At 40.4% G+C, this 25,341-nt stretch overlaps 1 protein-coding gene across 5 annotated transcripts in view; it reads left to right on the top strand.

Moving 5' to 3' along the window:
• Positions 1–25,341, top strand: part of nrg2a (neuregulin 2a) — a 66,110-nt gene that overhangs the window by 10,732 nt on the left and 30,037 nt on the right. For 4 of the 5 annotated variants that reach the window (XR_007114248.1, XM_047606127.1, XM_047606125.1 and 1 more), the window contains exons 2-3: positions 18,345–18,510; positions 19,211–19,329. Coding sequence is in view for 4 of the 5 variants with exons in the window: in XM_047606127.1 (XP_047462083.1) it covers positions 18,345–18,510; positions 19,211–19,329 (285 nt within the window). In the remaining variant the exon portion in view is untranslated. Of the gene's footprint in view, positions 1–8,727; positions 8,951–18,344; positions 18,511–19,210; positions 19,330–25,341 lie in introns of those variants that run through there. The other variant, XM_047606128.1, reaches the window with a different exon arrangement.

Raw genomic sequence — 25,341 nt, 5'->3', positions numbered from 1 at the left:
GTAAGTGCATTATTTGCCTGTGGCAAACTTGCTGGGGGAGTTCAAAATTGAGCAATGTTGCATGTTTTTGCTGTTGATGTGGGATAAAATAACAAAAAATGTATCACATTTCTTCAAAATTACGAGGTAACAGTTTTGTTCCTGTGACAAAGCACATCTTTTTGTGTTTGGTGCTATGGTGATTTATCTGTTTAAAAGGTCACGAGTCAGTATTTAAGAGCATGCATATTGGAGATCTTATTTATTACATCTGTAGTGGATGTACTGTAGATGGAACCTGCTCGTTAGCTGTCCATTTGTAGCTAGAGTGGCTTCTTGGTTGCAGTGTCTTCTCACCAAGCTGTCAGGTGGGTTCAGACAACCTGACACTGAAGGACAGCACAGGAGAAAACCTTCCACTGCAGACATTCTCTGTCTCTGGCATTCATTTAGCCACTCAAGCCTCAGGCCAATGCTTCACTTTCTTTATACATCAGTTCCTAGTCTTCCTCTGGTTTTATCTGTAAATTCTGTCCACATAATGATTTGATGGCAGGAACCACAATGCTCTGGACATTTTTAGGCCTTTCTGTTGTATAACTTTGTATTTCTGACACATAAAGCCTTGAACATGCTGCAGTTAACAGGACCATTTGCTCACATTTTCTCTCAAAACTAGTATCTTTACTACATTTTTTGAAACTTTCAAAAACTAAAATTGCTATAGTTATCATTAGCTAGATTAGGAATGCGAACAATCACATTTTTTTCTAGGTCTCTGTAGATGCTTGCCACTGCTTGTGTGTGTTATTCTTTGGGCAATTGTCAGAAATTCTGTAAAGTACCTTTGCTAAAAATTTGAGTCATCAAGCATACGAATGTTTTCCTGCACCATTCATATGATGACTAAATTCAGAATTATTTGTGTGGTGATTCTAGTGTGATTAGTGTCATACAGAATTGACAAAATTCATGTTAAGATGACTATTTATCCAAAAGTGCAGTATAACTGTCAGTTATAAATGACCAAAGAAAGCTGACTGTGTCCATGACAGGAACTCCAACAAAAACAATAGGGAACAAAAGGACCATGGGAAGGGCAACTGTGTTTGTGTTCAGCGTGCCGAAGTGTTGAAAAGAGGGGCTGTCGGCACTCCTGCTGGGCGCCTCCCGGTGTGTTTAAGGGACGTGTCCGGCCATGTTCACCCCACACACACAGTACATATCCTGAGAGAAGGTTTGTTTCCTCAGGTATGTTGTAGGTGTGGATTGATGTGTGTCTTAACATGAAAAGACTTTACACAGAATGGAATGGCTTGTTAGCAGCATTTGGAAGTTGACTAAGATAAAAATCATGTTTACCTCAACAGGGGCCTTCTGCTATAAGACAGAGGAGTTAGAGAAAAAACGCATTTATAATGGAAAGAAGATGAATTGCTTAATTCTGTGGCTGGTATTTGGATGTAACACCGAGGAGGAGCTGATAAAAGATTATGACATTGCTGACTCACAGAGGAATAACTTGTCAACAACTCAACACAGTCATTCCTCAGTATTTGCAGTATGAGTGCAGATGTTTAAACATACTAAAGTCCATCGTTCGACTATAAGATGACGCGATACTTGACACCCACACACACAGCAGCTCTTGCGCACTGTCTGTGTTTCTACAAACTCTGATGCCACCACGTTGTAAACCTGGACCTTTTGGGGAAAAAATACTAACTAGATTAGATTAGAAATCTAAACAGGGTATTCATTCAAGAACGAATCTGAATGGTACACATAATGTGCAAAGTAAGTACAAAATGAGATTAGAATTTTAGACAGTGATTAAATATTTGAAAGACAACATATAAAAGCATGCACATCTGCCTGCGATTTCTCATGCATGTGTGATGCGTGTGTGTTTTGGTAGTAGGCTGTTCCTCTGTCCTTTACCCTTGCTTTCTTCTGACCTTCCACCAGTGCGCCTGCTCATTATTGTGTTGCTCTAATCTGGAGGGGACAGGACTGGTTGCAGAAGTGTATTTATCTTCCTGCACAAATAGGACCTCTTTCCGTCTGGTCCCTGCTCAGCTTGTTGTTGAAAGATAGCAAGCAGCGCAGCGCAAGTGCGTGCATGTGTTTGTGTGTGCATGGGAGAACTGAGATGTGTCCCAGCTGGCCCACAGACCAGCAAACTAAGCATCACCTCATTGCAGCAAATTCAGACAAAAGAGGAATATATCTCCCTTGTGATACTGATACCCCTTAACTCTCGGGGTATTTTACTCTAAATGAGAAAGCAACATTCCTCACAGAGGTATGTTGTACTTTTAAATGCCAGTAAGATCACTGTTACAGAAAGTCCCTGTAGTGTGAGCCCTGTAGTCTTGTTTCCGCTTTTTCGCCATCACATCTGTTGGATGTGTACTTTTGCTACGCATTGTCTAGGCATGTTTCTTTTTCTTTCCTTGTTTTCTTCATGACATTAGGCTTGCAGGCAGAAGGCAGTTATCACACTGCAAATGGCCACAGGCCAGGAAACCACTGTAGGCAAGCTGGTATTACAAAACAACACAAAACGAACTATGAAAAAGTATACAAAACATGGCCTCTCTTTTTATCCTGTTGAATGCCTGCAGTGTCACCAGTGGTCAGCTTTTTGCATCAGTTTTTTAGGATACACTTACTTCATCTACAATAACTTACATGTTTTCATTATTTAAACCTGGTTTAGTGTTATATTATTACTGGCTTTTTGAGCAACAATTAACATTCACAACCATTAGATTTTAGACTAAAGCTTTGGTACTACACCCCCACTACTAAGCTACTCACACTGGTGGTGGCTTGCCTATTTAGAACAATTACAGCTTTAGGTAGCTTTGACCTCCTTCTTAGCACTAGGATGTCAGTCAGTGGTGAACTTGGTGATGGGTTTAATTGCTTCTGGAGCGCCAGAGACGTGTGTGTGTTTGTGTTTGTGCGTGCGTGCATGTGTGCAGTCATCTTGTCGCTCTGAGATGACCCATCCACAACCCTGGCTTCCTGTCAGCCATGTCTGGCTTGCCAGAGCACAGTTTGCAGCCGTCCTGGCACTGTCAGCTGGGGCCACTCTCTTGCCCACTTATCAAGCTCACTCAATTTGAGACCGCCTTGATCTGGGCTTGTGCCGCCAAAGCATGATCTAAGCTTACACATGCGTAGTGGCATGTTTTCCAGGAAAAGCCTACATTGGTGAAAAACAAACAAAGAGATAAGGATAACTCTTGATAAGCCCATGCTCAGCCATGAGAGGCAAAAAACAAAAATGTAAATGACCAAGAAGCTGGTTTCACTCTGTGTGAAACTCCTCACAGTGTCCTCATTGTGACATGTTTGTGTTGCTCTAAAAGCACATTCTGGAGATAAAGGACAACCGAAGAGCGCAAAAGGAATTTGATTTGATGCGAAGAATGCAAAGCAGACAGCGGATGAGTGTATGTTTTTGAAAGGGCGGTTGGTTGCTGATAAGAGCAAAACCTTCCCATGTTTTCCCACTTGTAAATGTACATTTCTGGGATTTATACCATGTCTAAAAAGTTAAGTGCTACTTTTATTTAATCCATAATTTTAATATCTATTACCTGTTGTATTTATGGGTATGTCTGTACTTCATATTTCATTCGATCAGAACGTGATATAACAGCTGTAAAACTCACTAGAAGCTAGAAGGTGTGTAGTTGGTTTAAGATGTAATGGAAAAAAACACAATATACGGTAAGTGTGTCGTGATGCCATGATTCAGATGAAGTTTCTTAGAAGTCTGTTTCGTAAATGACGTATGCTTTCAAAGAGGCAAGTGGTTTGTATTCAGTACACCATGAGTGGAAGGAAAAGTCCCTTCTGAAGGCATCAGTGACACATGTGCTTCTTCTATTTACATGTGGATGCACCTGTGTGTTTGTATGCGTATGCGTATGTGCGTGTTTGAGGGGGTCTGTTTGTATTTGAGTGTGACAGTGTATACTTTGTCAGCCTGAGGACACTTAGATTGCGTGTGTGTTGTTCTCACTGGTGAGAGTGCACATATGTGTTTGCGTGAAGACCTGGTTCTATGTGGGTGTGTGTTTGATAAACTGTGAGAGCATGTGGGAGACTGTTTGTCTATTCATCTGGGTGAGAGCAGGAAAGAAAGAGCAGAATGAGGAGGTGGAAGAGATCTGCTTCCAGCCTCTATCTTTAAGTCAATCTGCTCACAGTCACAAAAACCTTTTTATCTCTCCCTTAGACCAAAGGGAGGAAGACAGGCAGAGAGAGAGAGAGAGAGAGAGAGAGAGAGATCCAGAGACTATGAAAATATATACTGTTAAAAGGAGGAAAAATACAGAGATTCAATCAGACAGCCTTAAGAAGGTAGAGCCGATTTTTGTTTAAGAGGATCAAATTCATGCCCAGACAGCATCTGTCATTAAAACCATTTGTGCTGTTCCAATAAGTAAGTCAATCTCTCTCCTATATTAAAAACAGCAAACATGTAACACATCGACTAATTTTTACCAGAGAGCAGAAAATTGTTTGACAGCGTTTTCCTGCACAATACATTTAGTGCGCTTGCACAAACAAACACACACAAACATCACCTAACCACAACCAAAGACAAAGAGAGGCATCAGTTTTCAGTCATAAAGCTCATAATTGTGTTTCAGGGTGGTTGGGTGGTGTCTGCCTGCCTACAGGATGAGACTAAAGAGAAAAAAAATGAAATGAATCAACAAATACAAGTCCATGGCTGTTGTTCAACATTCCCTCTCTAGAAACCATTCAGATGAGGGAGACAGTCAGTTTGGTGGAGATTACATCTGGTGGTGTGGGGCTGCTGTGCTGCTGGCCTGTTATTGCAGTATCATGTCCCATTGGCTGATGAGTTGCTATGCTCATCTCTTGTTCCTCTCATCCCCAATCAAATCTGTCACAATATGAGTCAGTGTGGCCATAAGTGGGAAAGATGCCTCTTACCATTAGATCAATCAGTCATCAGACTCATCAATCAAATTTAATCTGGGATGTAGCCATGTCTGAGGCAGAAACAGGCACTGGTGGTGTCATGCGCTCATCATAGCTGGCAAGTGACAGATGGAGACTGGAATAGAGCGGGAGAACTGAACAAAATGCAAGGCTAAAGAGCTGAAATCTAATTTTCCTAGTGGCCTTGAGAGTGGAGCATGCTCAGTGCTGATGTTTGTCATCTCTCCCTCTCTGAGATGCTACTGCAGTGCTTTTCCAGCAAGCTTGGCACAGGCTTACTCATGGACATCTCTCTTATGGAGTGATACAGTGGCCAGGCTGCAGCTGCTCTGTAGACACCTCTTTTTGTTTCACTCTTTCTGGTTTGCCTTGTCTCCTCTCATTGCTCTCCGGTCTTAGCTGTCTTTTATTCCTGCCACTCTCACTCTTCCTCTCATTGTATTTCTTTCACATTATCTCGCACTTTCTATCTTGCATCCTCTCTTGTTTCTCTCCCCCTCTCTCTCATCCTCACTCCACCCTTCCTCATCTCTCTCTCTCCAACTCTAGTTGCTAACCTTAAGACTGTGGTTACCATGGTGACAGCTATGTGCTGCGGAACCGTCAAAGAGCTTAATCTACACAGGATCACTTGTTTAACACTTTAATTCTTCCTTATGGCTTCTTTTTGACTTCTCGCAACTCTTTGTTAACACCAAATATCCATGCTTTTATTTGAGCTGACGTTGTAAATGCGGCAGTGGCTGTGATTTTCTGGTCTCTACTTGTGATCTTGATCTCAGCTGTTGCTGAGCAGAGTCATTAGTTATACTCAGATTTGGGATATCCGTTGACCTTGGCACAGCCGACCTTGACAAAATAGCCCCTTCCTCATGCCTGCAGCATTGATTTGATTTGTGTCAGTCGTGCCCCCCCCCACCCCCCCCACCCACCCACACACACACACACACACACACACACACACACACACTGAAAAAAATTAAATGTGCTTCATTGACAATTACAGCCAATTACTCTACTACTCATTTTAACACAAGTGGGACACAGTCAGACTGTGAGCATTTATTTATCCCAAGAAATGTGTGTTTACGCAATCTCCTTGCTCTCTTCTGCAGCCAGATGAGCAGGTTTTTATCTCAGCAATCGGGCAGCCTGTCTCTGTTGTTCCAACAACACATTGTAGGGGCATGGTCAGCTGAAGAAGCAGATGCAAAGGAGAATATCTGCAGGTGGGGCTGTTTTTTTTTTTTCATCTGATCAAGACGACATGATTTCCTTTCTTCGCAAATCCTTCTATCATACTTTTTGCCTTTCATACTCCTCTGCTCACTCTACTCTTTTTCCATTTATCCTCTTGGTTGCTTGTTGTTTCCCTTAGAGTTTCTCTCAGAGGTTTTGTCCTCTTTCCCTTCGGCCCCTACCTCACCTCTGAGAATCAAACCTACACATGTCTGTTAAAAGCAAGCACTATACCCTTTAAGGGTATAGTGCTTCCTCATACACCCATATACCCTTTGTTGGCAAAAAGTAGAGAAATGTAAGCAACATGACCTAATGACTGTTTAAAGCCATTATGTCTAAAAAGATAAACTCTCTCCAGTGGAAGGGCAAGAGTGCTGTTGAGCAGTCTGATGATATGCAGGTATGCTATTGTTAGGAGGGAGCTGCTCAGCTCCATCATATGGAAAAGCTGTCCCCCTTTTTCTAAGAGCAGCATGGATGGATTAGGAGACAGGCAGAGATGGAGTCTGTAATGCATTTATGAGAAGGGCATACAACCAATCAGTGTATGCCCCCCCCCCCCCCCCCCCCCCCCCCCCCAACCACCACCACCACCACCACCACCTCCAGACCCTGATCCAAGGACAGCGCACAGCTGCTGAAAAACAGCAGATGCTTTTGAGTAGTATAGAAACAAGAGAAGGAGGTTTAGACGTGTGCAATACCATACTGATCCGGTTGGGAAATAATGATTTTGTATTAGACTCGTATTCTTCAACTTGAGGAGAACTATTCACAGTGGACGAAAAAACTATTTTCTATAACTGTAGTTATCTCTTTGTTGTATATGCAGTTTTTGTTTATTTTATTTGACAGTATATTTCAAAGTTGTGGAAACTAATGATTGTAAAACACTTACATAGTTTCATCCACACTGAAATATCCTTCAGAGTATTCAATTTGTGTACAGTTCGGTTTGACAACTTGGCAGAAGCCTTGACATAAGAGCAACGTATTAGTCAAAGGTTATTATGTTCCGACAGTTATGTCCGGTACTCATAACTGATGTCATGTAATGTTGCACTTCACTTCACTGCGTGTGGTTGTATTCAAGGCATTATGGGCTCTTGAAGAACTCTGGTGAGTAATGCTGTAAGTGACAAATCTTGTTCCCAATCTACTATCATCTTGAAAGTCGCATTTCTTTAGATCTGACGTCACAAGTATTCGCAATTCTGACACATACATAAACTGCATGCCCACCCACAGACATGCAGGCTTAGGGACAAGTCTCATCTTGTCAAATAGTGGTAAAGGTAGTCAGTGTTAAGATTGTGTGTGTGTGTGTGTGTGTGTGTGTGTGTGTGCATGTGTGCGTGTGCGTGTGCGTGTGCGTGTCTTAGTGCATTACCCCTGTCAGCCCTTAGTTACCATCTTCTGACCGATTAGATCATCGAAAACAACCACAAGAAGGAGAGGAGTGAGTCATTTTGGTCTTGAAGTAGGAAAAGCACTACATTAGGCCTTGTTGATGTGTCAGACCTTGGGCCCAGTATAAGGTCAAACTTATATCTGAATTTTTCTTTCGCTGAAACCTGTGGTACATTCCCTTTTGTTAAATTCAAGTCAGACTGGGTGTCTATTTTTTTTATTTCTCTCTACAAAACTGTGTGAATACTTATAAAAAACAAAAATACCAAAGATTGTCACTCTGCTTCCCTACATAAAATATATGAAGTTGACTCTTTATTATATATAAAGCTTGTTTCGGTGTCTCTAAATTCTTGTTACTGCATGGACATTGATGACACCTGGCTATAACAGTGACAGTGAAAGAGGGAGATGTAACCACAGACATGTTGTGTCTCGCCCGTAGTGCCGACAGAGGTACTGACAGAGGAGAGAGGTGAGGAAGAGGAGCAGCCTGGGAAAGTCAGAGATGATTTTGAAAAATTTTGCAAAAAGCAGTCTGTCACAGATTGTGATCTGACATTCAGCACCTCACACGCCGCTCTCCCGCACATGTCCGGAGAAGCAGTGCTCAGCAAATGTGAACCAGATGTGAAGTGTTTTGGAACCCCGACATCAACCTGGCAAGGGCAGGTCTCTGCCTGAATTTTCTGGGTGGGTCAGCAGTGCAAAGGGGACAGCTTTACTGGTCTCACTTCACTTTTGCACAGCCCATTACGAAGGAGAAGATGGTGCCATGGTGGGCGAAAAACAGTTGACTACAAGCATGACTGTGGAGATTAAATGGGCCAGCTTCAGATTGTTGCGTGGACTCCACATGAAAATCTGGGATCTCAGTTGTGGCTGTAGGGCCTGGAAGAGCCACTGCTTATCTGTTAGATCCAGTAAAGGAACAGTTGATTGCCTTAAAGCAATGGGAAATGCCTTCCACGCTCCCTCCCTCTTTCTTCCCTCCCTCCCCTTATTCTCTCACTTTTCCCGTCTTGCCTACTCTCTCTACCTTTCTTTCCCTATTTCCTCCCTCCCTCTCCCTCTCCCTCTCCCTCTCTCTCTCCCTACTTGATTGGTGCGAGTCTATATAGGAGGAGAGACACTCTAACTAGTTCAGAGTTTGGTGGTGCCCACTTGCCATACGTTCCCAAAAGGAGTACCTTTTTTTACTTTGTCTTTTCCTGAGAGGATTTACTTTGTTCTGACAGCATGATGGACAGCAGGAGGAAAGATAGGAAAGGGAAAAAGAAGGGAGGAAAAAAAGGACAGAATGAGAACGAGGGCGATCCCATTCCAGGTAAAATTAAATTAAAGGTGGTTTCTGTGTAACGTGTGGTGACTTGTGTGTGTGTGGGAGCAAAGGAGAGAGTGACTGAGAGAGACACTCAAGAGAAAAAACGTGAGATTAATAATCCGGAAGTACGAAAAAAAGTAAGAATCCTATTGTCAAAACTTGCTGGAGGGTTGCCACATGGATGTATCTCTTTCATGCTGACCATTCTTTTGGTCAGCATGAAAGAGACGCGTCTGGTTTTGGCAGCACTTCGGAATTGTATGGAAGCCAAATGATAGGATTTGTATACAAAATCTGATTAATCCTTTAAACAAATTCTAGACCTCACAGAGTACAGTCTTATAATGAGCTCTCTAATAAAGTAGTTACTCGCTACAACCACATGTTCTGTCACATGCTGCATGCTTGAAAAATGTATTTTAAGGTGACATTTGTATAGCAGAAAAAAATTATTTTATTACACGCCGGGTTGATAATATGAGGCTTGCTAGTGCTATTTGGTGCTGATCTTAATTGGCGGTAGTGGGTCATCCAGCGTTTAAAGTCTGTCTGCTAGGGGCTACTTTGACATTAGAATAGCTTTGGAGCTGTTTGTCTTTGGCAGTCACAAAGGTAGCTGTGTGCCTGCTCAGTAGTGGATCCTACAAGCTGCAGCATGTCACTGTAGTTTGACCTCAGGTCATGGGAAGCCCAACCCCCATTTCAGTGACACTTTAAGGACAATGACTGTATGTATGTATGTGTTATTCTTGGTTAGATCAGATACTGTATCTTCTCTAGCATCTCTTTATCTTGATAGTCATTTTTACCTGCTGAAATCATTCCTGCCAGCCTCCAAAAGACAACCCTCAGTTCATTTCAACTCATAAGTTGCCCAAAATCTGGATTTTTAGGTCATTTTGATTATAAGTTGTATATGTTTAATCATGAATATGCAAGTTTAAGTTAATTAGCACCTATTGTTTTGCTACACATCTTAGGTTCATAATACAGATACTTACTGGTCCTCATTTGAAGTTTGGATATGTTCTATAAACATGAAAGATAAACTACTCCCCATATGACACTGGGCGCAGAGTACTTTCAAAATATTTTTTTGGCATCTTTGTTAATCAACAGCACAGCTGCCATACACAGAGAGAACAGCTGCGTGTAATGTGAATATTCAAGTTTATTTTCTCTACTTTTCACAAAATGACACACATGAAAATAAACCGTGCTTGCCTATTGTTGCGTTAGAGTAATGTGCACTCCATGTTGTTGCTGTAAATGTAATGTAAATGCAGCTGTTATCAACTGATACGCAGTGTCATGTGTCACGTTGGTTTTAAATGTATGTTCCAACAAATAATAGTTTGATCTCGAATCATCTTATTTTGAACTTTTAATTTATATGTCAAAATATGACTGCATAATGAGTTATCTGTGTGAAACTATGTGTTCACCCTTTTTAAAATGGAGCTTTAAAAGTAGGTCAAAATTAAGACATGCTCATAGGTGATGCTTGTTGTGTCTGCACTCCTGACTTTACCAGTGTGTGTTTCAGGCCTTAGATTCCAGAGTGGGTCATTTGAAATAAAAATGTAGGAATAGCATCATAATTTTAGAGCTGAATTATGCCTTCTTACTTAAGTTTGATCTGAAACTTAAAGACATGTTGACTTCAGTTACAGTGATATCACTTTGTTGATTATATGGTTTATCAGTTATCCAAATGGGAATAATAAGTACCAAGATATGGATATCACACGACAGTTTGTTGGCCATTACTGGTCTCAGAGCAACGTAGTCAATAAGTTACTTTACAATGACACAAAAGCGCTATCTCAACAACATGTTATACAACATACAGTGAGTGGGTGCATTTGTACACATACTTGTGTGGATGGGGTGTGTCAATATATAATTCGGTATAATCTAACACAAGCACTCTGAGGCTGTTAAACTGTCACTCAGTCATCACACACATGACATCAAAACGAGACAGTGTTTGTCTTGTGATTCTTGAGTTCCCTAGAAATGTAGTTTTCTACATTTCTTTTGAGGAAATCATCTTACAGCAGGATTTTCCATTTTCCATCTATAACAACTCTGTCATTTGTATGACGCATTCTGCATATGGACCAGAATGTACTTTTTTTTTTTTTTTTTACCTATCTAGGGCTTACTGTTACTGCAATGTTACATGAGTATTTCCATGGATGTTTCTGGTTTTTAAGGTGGCCTGCATTGCAGCTGTATGTTGACATAAATTTGTATGACTTTTCCAATGAATCATACGCAGGATCAGAAAAGGAGAACTTTCTCAGGTCTGAGTAAGATATGAAAGCAAATGACTCAGATTGTTAATCAAATTTGCCATCCATTCAACACAATATGTCTTCTTTAAAGTAATAATTACATATTCCTTTGCTCAAGATGATGGTATAATCCATATACTTCCACCTCCTTCTTATCTCATGCCAAGGCAAAATGCAACAAGTTCCTGTCTGTGTGGCTGGGTTTGCGTGCATTGTGAAGGTGGCAATAATTAGTTACGGAAGCAAGGAGTTGACTCCATTTTGCGCCAGATGCTTTTTTATCATGTACTAACCTACCACACCTTAATAATTCAAACACAACTGCTTGCATTATTCAGTAACAGAATGTTTTATTTGAAAATTAAGCATACATATTTGCTTTTTTAACAAAGCAGTGATGAGGCTTCAGACAACGTAGTTCAAATCTTGTCTCTTAGGATTACTTAGAGTTTCTAGGAGTTCCAGTCCTAACATTTACTGGAAAAGGGAATAATTTCCCATTTCCCAAAATGGGATCTTTTTTTTTTTTTTTTTTTTTCTTTATGCTGTATGTAAGGTTGTCAATGGCAAGAGAGAAATAAATTTCTATCCTGTTTGTGTTGCCAGTTTAAAAGAAAGACAAGAAATTTGCAGTCTGTCTTGTTGAAGATACAGAATTAGAAAGACTCAAAAGCTCAAACTTAAGTGATGTCATTGTACCTTTGTCTCTCCAAAAGCTATCCAAAGGTAGCCTGGTAAAGCTCGATAATATATTGTTTTACCCACAAACAGACATCTGGATGTTCTTTCATGTCATTCTTTCATAATCTTTCATGTCACTATTACTCTTCTGTCCGTCACCATATAATGCCCACCCATTCAATTTGATTGGCCCAGCGGATCAGACTTACTACAGTGGGTCCCAAACTTTTTCTGTCAAGTCCCACTTTGATAATATAGAGTAATGATGAATAAAAGACTAGCTATACAAGGAGTCAGTGCTTTGAAGAGAGGAAATGGTGAATACCAATAAAGTAGTTGAATTTGGCCTGGGTCGCTCTTACTGTACACTGGGGTCTCTCACCTTGGCCGACCATTGTGCTTGTAAAGCCTAGGGACAGATATGCCAATTATATGTTCTTGCTTTTACTTTTTTTGTGCCATTGTAGTGAAGGCCATGTTGCCCGATTTATATTGCTTTACACCAGTCACAAATCTGTCCATTGTGTTATGTCGTTTCCTTCTCATTTTCTTTTTCTCTGTCTCTTTATGTGTCGCTCTGTCTTTCTCGCTGTCTTTGTGTCGCTGTGTTGCTGCTAGTTGTTCTGTAACATGAGCTGCTTTGGGGGCGTGGTTGGAACAGTACATGTCATGTTGGTTCTGCTTGATTTCTTTGTATTTCTTGGGTGCAGCCAGTACCCAAGTGCCATATAGTGCCATATCCTTGCAACTTGCTATAATTTCATTTTCATTTGTGTGTGTGTGTGTTTGTTACTAAGTTACTAAATAGTTACTAAAACAGCTCAAATCGGTAGGAGTGAATCTTTTTGATGATTGATCTCAAGGAAAGTGCTGAGAGACTTACTGTTGTAAACTTTTATTTGAAGCCAATCTTAAGATGAAACATTTAAATATTTTTGCAAACTTTCTACATTTATCACTCGTAGTCACATACAGTGGCAGCAGTACTATGATAGCACTCTTTAATATATGTCAGTCAGTAGTCCTGTTTTGAAGAATTGCAGATGTAGTGTTTATATAAATGACAATGGCTGTCAAGCAGAAATAGAATAACAAGGGTAGCCCATCTCTTGCTCTCTACAACTGTTATTCATGTCTGACCAACTGTAGAAAAACATTCCTGGGCTGGATTATTGTTTTCACTCTATCACTACGTGCCCTATGGCAGACTTCTCTCCTTCCATTGGGACACCCTTACCCCCCCTGGACTCTCTCATCTCTCCAGAGATGACTGTACCAAGTCATACTTGAGTGAGGTGACTTGGGAAGCACAGAACCCTGCACTCCACTAGTTCCTACTAGCACCACATGTATCTCCTCCACTGTCCATCCTTCTACATCTTTTCTTTCCTTTGTTCCCCCCCTCTATCCACTGAGGTGTAGCACTGCCCTCCCTGCCACACAAGGTCACTACACTCAATAAAGATCAACAGGACAGTTCTCAGGGAGGGCTGGTGATGGTCACACTCACGCACTGAAGTAATAAAGCTTTCAGCTGCAAGAACATAACTGCATCAACCTCATATAATGTTGACACCCTGTGGTGTTCAACTATGCAGACAAATGCAGACAAAAAAAAAAAAAACATTCCTATCTTTCTTTCTTTCTTTCTTTCTTTCTTTCTTTCTTTCTTTCTTTCTTTCTTTCTTTCTTTCTTTCTTCACTGGCCCCTTCTAATGTTTGTCCTCATTTCAGACATAGTGTATATGAGTTATAGGTTACATTGGTAGAGTCAAGAGCCAGAAGGACCCAACAAACTCTCAACACATTTCCAGAATTGCAACTAGTTTTTGTTTTGAGTCTGGCATTGCCTCGAACCGTTTTACATTGGGGAAGAGAAGGGGAGTTCCCTAACCAAGTACTAGATATCAACGTATCCGCCTGAATCATTTTATGTTAACAACAGCTTGACAAAGTTGTCTATGTCACTGATTGGATATTTGGACTGATTCGAACTTGTTTGTAAGGAGCCGTTTTTAATGACATAGTGCCAGATGAATAAGTGAATTCAGTCAAGCACAGATTCAAAGGCCTGCCAATGAAGGGATGAAAGTAGGTAAACGCTAGTCAGAACTGTACACTCAGGTGTATTGACAGATCTTTCACGGTACAGGTCTGACTGTCTTATTGAATTAACTTTTTTTTGCTTTGCAAATCATGTAGCTGCAGGCAAATGTTAAGGAAATTACCATTTTATAGAGTATTTGCATCCAGCTTTTTGGAGCACAGTTTAGACATTCAACACTACAGTGACAGCAGTGACAGTTTATATCTGTTACTGATCTGTTAGAACAGAGCATGGGTCTAATATTGTGCATATCTTTGTATATTTGTCTAAATCTAAAGCATTACTGAGGGACTGTTTGCTGGTTGCTGCAAAATTATAGATTTTGAGGATTATAAATAAACGGAACTTCTTCTAATGGGAATTGCTGAAAATCTTTGTAATAATACACCCATCACAGTAGCATTAATGATGGACAACCTCTTCAAGTGGAAGTGGCTGGCTCTTAGTGGCTGGTTAACTATCACTTTGAACTGTCCTTTGAACTCTGTATCGAAACAACGTACTCTATTGAAACAAATGTGGTTTTGGTCCACTCATTCTTCAACCAAAGGCAATGAAATAAAAATCATTACTTGATGGAAGCAGTAACCCTGACTAGTTAAATCAAGTGTCAGTGGTGCGAGTAATTTACTAACATTGTAAAATTTGACTTGAATAGAATCAGCAAAATAGAATTTTTGGTAATGTGTCTGGTAGTTGAAATTGGTCAGAACAATTAAAGTTTAACTTGCAATGCTGGTAACATGAGAGTATTGAGTCATATATAAACAATGTGGCAGATAATTATTTGGTAGAAGTGTATTGGTTGTGGTGGTTGACTGCTGAAATGATATCTTTGAACAGATGTTGTGTTACAGTGGCTAGTGTGTAGCGTCTGAAGACAATTCCCACATGCAAAAGCCATTTCTCTGGCTGCCTCACCATGTAATTTGTCTTTTGCCGGCATGCAGTGAAGTGACATAACACCAGAGTAATCAGCGATACTTTGTCTAGGGAGGAAACACAAAGGCATGCCTCAGATTCCTTTTCTAAGCTCCTGGAAGTAAAACAGAAATGTTAACTCAATAAGAGGACCAATGCATTGTTAATTCATCAACCAACTTTTGTTTTTGAACAGCCTTCTGGGCTAAGGTTTCCAACCATTACCCAAGGCATGAACTGTTGAAACGCCGGATATGCTTCTATTCTCAAATTGGGTTTTTATAGTCCATGTCTGCAGCTGCCCCTGTGCTTCAAAAAGAGAGAATCAGGCTGTTGTTGAGGCAAGGGTTTATCATTACTGCCTGACACTTCTTTCACTGTGGTACTGGAAAATGAGCATACCACTTGTCTCCGAGAAATAATTTTCACTGAGATCAACTCGGTGTTTTCTTTTTCTAAAACATTAATTTCAATCAGTAAAATTAACATGTGACGTACATTTTATTGCACTGCACATAAGTTGCATCTCATGATTAATTTTCTTCTTTTTTTTTCAAACTTGTGATAACTTGTGATATTGTGATATCACTGACCAAGAAGCTTATGGTTATTAGAAACAAACATAAAACAACTGGAAAAACACACATTATTGAATAAGGACAATTATTGTTATATGGTTTCATGTTACCATTAAATGTATCTCAGCCCTACAATGTGCGATAGATTCCTGTGTCTTCATTGAAGCTGTATGTTGTAGATGAGATCTCCTTACACATCTGGCTTTCTGTGTTGATTAGAAGCCCAGTCTTGTGTTTCTGTAACTCCTCCAGTCAAGGACAGGGCTTGTTTAATTTGCTTGGCAAGGACAGACAGAGAACTAAATATTTTTCTATATGGTGCGACCTTATTCTGCTGTTCTCTAACTGTGACTGACAAGACTTTTTCCCGGGGCAGAGTGCTGGCCTGTGTCTGTCAGAGATTGTATGTAAATCTTGTACAGTAGATCAATTATGCAGACCTGGAAGCAAGAGCTCATACAGTTTTGTAAGTTCTGTAAGTGTTGTTAGTCATTAGAAACAGTAGAAGCCACTGATTTTGTAATTTGTTTCCAAGTAGTGGAAGTGGAAGTTTATGACAGTGTCATAGAAAGGTGGTGGTCAAACAAGATGGATGAGCATGTTGTATTAATCAGTAAGCCATGTAGTTATTTACATGTACAGCTGATGCACTATTGGTGATTTTCCAATTATTCGTGTAATGTGAAGATTTGGGAGTCCAATATCCATTATTCATTAGATCTCAAGCCGCATATATTACATTACATTTGTTAAATAACAAATCCTTTAATGAAGCACATCTGGACCAACTGGAATCTATCTCATGCTCATTGTATGATTTTGTTGAGGGCTGCTGATAAACCACTTGCAAAGTTTACTTACGGTATTACTCATTTTAGACTGTGTGATGACATCACTTTCAGCAAAAAAAAAAAAAAAAAAAAAATGCCTCGCTGTATAAATGAGTGTTTTACTTTCCCAAGCTCTTGTGCGTGTAACATTGAATCAATTGCAAATGCATGCATCTTAAGGGTGGAAGCCTATTAAAGCTACAATGTCCCACATTGCGACTGCACATCTGCCTCATTAGAGTCTTTTGTCTGCCATGTATATCGTCACTCACGTCTTCCAGCAGAATGCCGTGCACAGATAAAAGTCGCCTGTCTTACAATGAGCAGAGTAATTTTAGCATCAAATGGCTGTTATTGAACCAAAAATAGTTGTTTTACCATTGATCTGATTTCAATGCATGATGTTTATTATGTCTTCAGAGACAGGGTGAGAAACGCTGTGTGCATCCTTGCCTACAGGATAAATGATGGCTAACTTTATCTGCACTGTGTAAATTTCATCAATGGTGCCCCAGCAGCCATTCATTGCCTGTTATCAAAGAGATCCATGGCTGGAACTGGGAGCTGTGACCTCTCGCTCCTATCTGGAGTTTAAGTGCCAAGTGACCAGAGGAGGCAGAGAAAAGCTTCAGTGTAGGATGTAGAGTGTATGATACACCGAAGATACACTATCAAATACAGGGCACACTCACAAGCTTGGCATAGAAAGAGCTCCTTAATATTCACATCTGCCAGGCTTACACAGCCTAAGAAAGGGCTGCTGGCTTTTTTTATGGGAATACTTCTGGCTTAAACTGTAAGTTGGGTTTGTATCAGTTTATACTTCATAATAACCAATGTACATGTTTTTGCAACTCTCTTAGCAGTGTCAAACTCGTGTTGTCATCGATGCAAACCAAACAGTAGCCCGAATCTGTCACCACTGTCTACTTAAATCCACACACACACAAAAAAAAAAACACGAATACTGCAACATCAATAGAGTTTTTCTTTCTATGCAGACGTGTCGCCTTTGTCAGGTCAGTGAAGTAGGACACTCTCCAAAAAGAGGACGACAGGGGATAATTTTAATGCACTGCTCTTTCAGCATTTAATTGATGTCATTACCTGTGTGTACTTCATCTTGCTTGTCATGCTTTGTTTGTCTGCATGAAGCTGTCATCCTTTAGAGGTGATGTGCAGCAAACAGTTGGAATTTGCAGCACAACTCAGTTCAGCATATGCATGAAATTGTAAATGATACAGATGGAAAACAAGAGTGTGTTTGTGTGTGTGTGTCTGTCTTAGTGTGTGTGTTTGTATGTGTTTATTGAGGGGGGTTGTCTTGGCCAGCCCGTGGCTGACCCTTGCTCACCCCTTTTCTCTTGCTCCGCCTCGAATGACTCTTCTCCTAAACATGTGTGCAGCTGTCAGCTGGCAAGTGTTTGTGTGAGTGTGTGTTGTATGTGTGTGTATGTTTGGACCGAGATCATTTTCATGTTTCAATTAAAATATTTATTTTCTGAGGGGGGTATGATAGCTTCAGAAAGTCAGTGAGTTGTTAGAAATTCTAATTTATGAAAGTTATTATTGAAGCATTTAACTTTTTGTTCTCATCATCACAGCAAACTGCTTGTTATGGCATCACAACGTCCCGTCTTTTCTTATAGCTTAGCTTGCCGTGCATGAGTTTGTGGTTGCAGATTTTCTTCATCAGCTGGTGGATCTTTCCTAATATTGCTTCAGGTGTTTCATAGAAGCAAAGCCTGAGTGCAAATCAGCATGTTTATTAGTCTGAGGCAAAGCTGATAATGTCCCTAGTGACAACATCTGGAGGTCACATGAGAGACTTGTTGGCTCAGTCTACTGAGCTGATGATTGGTTCTTTTAGTGCCTCTCTGTTTTTCTTTATTGTCTCCTAAAACACACGACCATGCAGAAACCAAGCCATAATCAAGTTTGTGTCTATATACTGACATTTTTCTCTCTATTTCTTCTCAGCTGCAGCTCCAAAGTTAAAACCGATGAAGAATCCAATAATAGTGGATGAGGGACGCAAGCTCACAGTTAAGTGTGAGGCCACAGGAAACCCTCTCCCTACCTACACATGGTTCAAAGATGGCAACGAGCTGAAGAAAAGCAAAAAAGTCAAAATAAGGAACAGCCAGTGAGTACAAATCACCCATGTCCTGTAAACCTAACTCAAACAGAATAAGTTGAAAAGAGCTGCTCCAAAGGTGAAGCATGGTTGGTATTATGAGTAGATTAGGCTAATGTAGTTTTTATTTAGTGTTTGAAATTGTAAAAAGCTTATTCTGTTATTGAGTAAAATGACTGTAATGCAGAGATGATTTCAATGAATGAAAAGTTAACTGTTGTCACCAACCTTCCAAGCTTCATGCAATGCCACAGGGGGCTAATGTTACACCAGTCAACTTAGTCTCAGCTTCTGTTCCTGCATTACATTTAAGCTTGTTGTAATTTAGTTCTATGGATATATGTATATACCATCAACACTTATGTTTTCCCAAGATGGCCAACTTTCCTTTAAAAATTAAAACAGGTAAAATTATTTTTAATATTTTATGACATAGTGATTGAATTTGAGCTCTGGATAATATATTTTTGGTAGGAAATAGTCCAAAAACAATCAAACAAATAGCACAGTAGTAGTAGTAATGTAGGGACACATAAGGAGTTATACAAGTCTATCCTATACATTGTTATTATTATTAGCGTAAATCAGACTAGAGTTTGCTGCTGCTTGCTCTGTTGTCTGTCTTTCTGTTCCCTATGCTTCCACTAGTTGCTATTTCCTCCCTGCCCTGATTCCCCTGACTCAGCTGTGTGAGTGTTGTCACCCACAGGAAAAACTCCAGAGTCCAGATCAACAAAGCAAAACTGGATGATTCTGGGAATTACACATGTGTGGTGGAGAACCAACTGGGAAAGGACAACTCCACTGGCACTGTAAACGTCCAAAGCAGTGAGTACCAACTCCTAAGCAACAAGTGAAGTGGCACAGATGTAATGGCATTGTTGTTGTTATGACTGTTCTCTTGCCAATTGAGAGATCCAAAGGAGCCGTCACAAACAGGCATGTCACAGTGCTAACATGCTTGAAGAACAACTGTCCACACGTGTGGTTTTGGCCCATTTATTAGTAGAACTCTTCATTTTACTTGGAGTTGAATGGAATTTAAATGCAGTGCTTGCCGTATTATCGCAGTTTGTCATTCACTGCAGTTTTTCAAATTCCACAAAACAACACTGCACAGGTCCTTTGACCCTTACTAACACATAACAAAAGGAGATGACTGTAAGATCAAAATCTAAAACATAGCTTGACAAAATGTAAAAGTGTCTTTAGAGTGGGTGATAGAATCCTGCTCATAGCCTGCTCAGTGGCCATGTGCATGCATTGTAGATTTGTGCAAAATACTGTAGCAGAAGAAAGAGTTTTGATAACAGCTGCTTCCATTTGGCAGGGTGGTGAGTTTGTGTTTGATCCAAACAGTGCGGGTAGTGGGTTTGTGGCTGCTGTGGGTGGCTTGTTGCCTGAGTGGATGGAGCCAGTGTGAAACGTTTACAGGACCTTACAGAGCTGATATGATTCATGTGGCTTGAACCCTTTTTAAAGAAAGGACTTGATCTTATCTGATGCTGGCCTGTCAGAGAGTCATACTACAGGTTGTCTGGCACTTAAAAGTCAGAAACTGCTTGATGTGCTTGAGGAAATGCAACTTCATGCTGCTAGTAAACTACCTGGCAGCTCTAAGTGTAGATAACTGAATAATGGCTTTAATGTTGTTTAGAGAAAGAACAGTTATGCAGTTGGAGATGTTCTTTATTTAAAGTTTTTGTGAATGATGACCCATTTGCATCTATGCTCTTGTAATTGAACCATGTCTTAGTTGACATGATACATACATTGTTGACCTTGACAGGAAGGTGATTTCTCTGTCCATTCTACACTTGCAGAGGTGTAGCTGCTGAGGATTAGTGGACAGACAGGAGTTTAGCCATCGCTCAGTGTCCACTTCTGCACATTCAGGCACAGTAATCACTAACCCCCCCCCCCCCCCCCCCCCCCCCCCTTTATTTTTTATTTTTTTTCATTTGTCAAAACCACCTTTTAATGCCATTGTTTACAGCAAGCAGTCTTAAGCTGAGCTGCGTTATTAGAGTAGTGGCGGCTCTTTTCAGATGAAGAAAAGAGCCATTGTGTTTGGAAACACAGAGATTCTCAGGGGTTCTAACATGTTTGATTTCCAGCAAACAGTTGTGCACAAAAGAAGTCATCCATCTTGTATTCAAATGGGCCTGCATATTGCCTCCTTTTATTTTCTGACATTCAAAAACTCAGTTAAGTTTTATAGCCAAATTGTGTGACTATAACTGTGTGCCTGTTATGACACTTAGCTTTGTTCCACTGCAGTGTTATGTTTCTTTTTGCTCATGCAATATTTAAAAGGTCAGCGATGCACGATTCCAAGGCATACTGTGCTAACATTTATGAAACATTAATATCATGAACGGTAATCATTGTGTTGCATTTAATGGCAATTAAAAATAAAATAGGTTAACCCCTGGTGGTTGCACCTGTTTGAGTCTTTAATGTAAGCTTATGAACATGTGCTTGCTGGCCCATGAAACTATATATGATGATCTTAGCAACAATATCAAAGAAAATATAACGTTACAAGCAATGAACATGTTGACTGAGATACACGATAGATACAACATGACTCTTTAATGATACGATACACTACACAATGTTTTCACTTGCAGTACTCACAAGTGATGATGTCACAGCATGATATCCCTACATATGGTCATATACTGTACATCGAATGCCAGGTATCCAAGCTAATGCTAAAGCACATCACTGTAGTCATCCCCATTGTCTTGGATCTCATCCACTGTTGCACATTTTTGCATAAATGCATTTCTGTTTGTTCTTCGTGTGGTTATCTTTCAGCCCTGTCATTTCCTTAAATCACTCCTGGATGCTCCAACAATGGCATCACTGTGTTTCGTTTCATGTGCCACGATCACTAGATGTCTCTGCTAGTGTGTTGTTTGTGTATTTGTGAATGTGTTTTTGCTCACCGTTCAATAAAAAAGTCCCATTGTCTTACAACAGCACGCCTAGTTTTGTCATGCTTCAGGGAAGAAGGCAAGACGGGACGAATCAGGGGTGATATGTCCATAGGCAGGGGGAGGGCTTCTCTGAAAATACACACGTCAACAGCAAATAGTGCGTCTGCATGTGAAAGCCTGAAATCAGCAGATGTTAAGAAAAAAGACACTTTGCATTTGTGGGTTATATTTCACTTAAGATAACCAGTTTGAATGAAATGTTCTGTTTTGGATCGAGGGGACATGTGAGGTTTTTTTTTATTTAGACCAACCGATGCTTTCCTTCTTATGGTCATAAGAGAAATAGCAATTGTGTTAAAAGGCTGCAGTGGAGTGTGCCTGTCTACTATGTTGCAGAAGCAGCGTGTAGCTGCAGCATTATCTGTGTGTGTGTGCCTTCTAGGGAGGGAGAGTAAAAGGAGGGGTGCAGATGGACGGAGAGAGCAAAGAGAAAGAAGAAGAGAGTGCAGATAAAGGGTGAAAATACAAATACAAAATGAGGGAATGCATGCCAGAAAGCAGACAAAGACAATAGATGAAAGAGCTAGAAGGAAATGGAGCCAGAGGGAAAGGAGACAGACAGTGAGTGAAGGAGGGAGGGAGGGAGGGAGGGAGGGAGGAAGACTGAAAAGTTTGAAGAGGAGGAAGACATGAGCCCGCCGTGTTGCAGAGGAGAGTTTCACACCCATTTTATAACGCAGTTGTTGTTTGCTAGCTTTGTCCAAGGCACCTTCATGTTCTATCTGATGTCTACATTCAAGAGCGTGGTTTTCTCTGCTTGTGTGGCAACACTGACAGTATCTTACATGTAAACATGCGAACACTGCTTGGACGTGCTTTATCAAAGTGATGTCCCGAAGAAAAATGATCAGCTGTCATACTAACATGCACAGACAGAAAGTAAAATGTAAGATTGAAGATAGCGGAGTCAAACAGCAGCTCTGCACAGGAGCATCACTGCAGCCCTCACATTCGGTGACAGAGTAGCACATGGTTGTAGCTGCTTGCTATCTGTTCTGGTGAATGCAGTCTTTGGGAACCAGCACTCAGCTCCACCACATGGTGAATACAGGCCACCACAGCCGAGCTTAGAAGCTCACACAGACTCCTGCACAGTGCCAGTCACTGGTTAGCTCATTGGTGCACAGTGGGTGGGGGGTTGTGGTAGTGGTGCTGCTGCTTTTTAATAATATATATATATATATATTTTAAAATTATTTATTTATTTGCTTTTTACTTTCTCTGGATCAGCCGACATGTCGCCATTAAGGTGTGATTATATAGGAGCTGCCGAAACATTTCCATTATTTAAAAGTGATAGCTTGTTTACAACAAAACCAAGAATTATTTCTCTTGATATTCAAAACATGTAAGCCCTTTTTGTCAATACTGCTAACAGATGTTCATTATTCTGGCCAAATCATGTCGGTCTTTGTAGAAGCTACATGGATGTTGCATGCCACTTCGGGTTGTGAAGCATGGTGTACAAACTGCCTCAGGTTAGGAAAAACTAGCAGTGTGTTAAGGGCTGAACCTTCCTCAGAGTAAGCCCTTTATGCAGTCTAAGGCATGTAGTACATTGTGGCTTCATGCCAGCCATGCAGTTTGCCAGTAACATTGACTGATTGGACTTGTGTGAGGATTTTATTGTGTCTTTCTGTCGGACCAGTAGAAGAGAAACACACACTGATTGAGTGCCAGTTACTTTATAATTATTCTGCACAGATGGTCGGATGTTCTGCTGAGTTGAATCTTTAAGTTGTTGTTGTGTTTCAGCCTTAAGACCCATTTGGTACTCTCTCCATTTCTTTGGCTGCTTTGGCTCCATTTTAGCTGCGTGGGAGTTTTAAGACACAAGATCAATCAGCAATTTTTACGTTCTTTTCCAGGTTTACAAGACTTTCTTCCATGTTTTATTGTTTGTATATTGCCAACTTCGGCATTGTGACAAAACACATAACAGTATACAGCATGTGTGAAGGTTTGAAATATTGTATGTCTTTTAAGCAATCACTGTAATAGTTTCTGGCCTTTCACAAGTAGTGTTTTCAGCTTTATATACCCAACCCCCAGTGTAGATGCCCAAGGACCATTTGTTGTCCATGTGCTCTGACCTCTACCCTGTAATCAGTCTGGCATGGTGAGACCTGCTGGCCTTCTGCAGAATGGTGTAGTATATCATTGACTGTTTTCTATAAGGCCAGCATGAAGGAGCAACACTATTCAAAGTTTGCTTGGCTCCACGTGGCTTCAGATTAAGGCCTCCCATTATCCTACAGGCTGCTGTGTTGTGATAAGCGCTTGTGAGGCAGCCATGTGTCTGCAGGCTGCAGGTCACATCCTTGGGGGGTGCTGTGCACAGCTCCACTGAGAGAGTGTGTGAGCGTCCAGGAATGTGTTGATGGAAATCACAGCTGAACATATGATTGCTCCAACCTCAGCAGTCATGCTGAGGCCCACCAGCAACACTTTTGCACATGCATGCACGCATTCTGTCCCTCCTCCTCCTCTCCTCTTCCCCAACCACACAGACACATATACGCAAATGTACACCTACATGTTTTCACTCCTGATCCAAAAGACAAACACAGTCCCACTGTCAAAAAAGGCTTAACTAACTCAAAATGTCCCAGTCAGTTTTGAACTTGAGTGGACAAAACATCACTCAAGCATCTGTGCAGTGCCACGGCATGTTCAGTTTAACAAGACGAAAACTTCTATTCTATTCTATTCTATTCTATTCTATTCTATTCTATTCTATTCTATTCTATTTATGTAGCATCATTTTACAAGTAGTCACATCAGACTACAGCAGGAGGTTATTTATTTATTTTTTTTTTTTGATGATGCATTGTGTACAATGTATATGTCAATGTTTGCATGCATACCTTCAAAAAAGTAAAGACATGCTTCTGATTAGTTGTGATTTGCTCTAATATACAGAAAACAAGCCAAATGGAAAACACATAATCAGGACATTTTTCAGTTTTACTAAACAGATAAGAAGATAACACGCAATTGTGAAAGTACAAAACATGATTCAGTGCATTAAATGCTTTGATTCCTGCATTTGTATGCTATGATTCATGCATTTGTTTGCTATGATTCAGTAACATTTTTCTTGGAATAAGAAGCGATTATTTGTCAGGTTTTTAAATCAGTGTTAAATGTTACAGAGAACATGATTTACACAAATAAATAAACACCAGAAAATACAGTCTTTTGCGTGTTCTTCCAGTAAGTCCTGATATCTATTCTACGTAAGCAAAACATTACAGTAAATACTACTTTGCAAAAGATAAACAATAACTTCCGGGACTCCTTTTATGTCAGTCGTTATTTCACATAGTAAAAACAAAACCTACTCACTCCTACTCTGTAAGCTACAACATAAACTCATCTCTAATGACGCTGAAGGATGTTAGTTGTGGCCTTGACTGAATGTGGAGTATCTGTAGGCCAGGCCAAACTTGATTGCTGTGGGTAAGCAGCAGCAGTCATGTCTGAGAGGAACAGGCATTCACATTTAGAAGTCACTCCATTATAAGTGGAGAACAGCTTGTCAGGTTCCGTGGATCAAGCTGCTTAGTTTTTCAAAATACTCCAGAGTCCCCAGGTCTGGACAGGCTTTCCTTCAAGATGGGTGTGTGATTGCACCACAATCTCTGGCCTTGTGAGTCTGGTTGTGAGCTTGACCACAAAACCATGATTATGTCCTGGGTCTGCAGAGCGAATAGAATAGAATAGAATAGAATAGAATAGAATAGAATAGAATAGAATAGAATAGAATAGAATAGAAAAACCTTTATTTGTCCCACAATGGGAAAATTACAGTTTGCAACAGCATAGGGGCAGA

The sequence above is a fragment of the Mugil cephalus genome, chromosome 15 (assembly GCF_022458985.1).
Source record: "Mugil cephalus isolate CIBA_MC_2020 chromosome 15, CIBA_Mcephalus_1.1, whole genome shotgun sequence".
Lineage (NCBI taxonomy): Eukaryota > Metazoa > Chordata > Actinopteri > Mugiliformes > Mugilidae > Mugil > Mugil cephalus.
The sequence above is the reverse complement of the archived record's forward strand: the minus strand, read 5'-3'. Positions and strand labels throughout refer to the sequence as shown.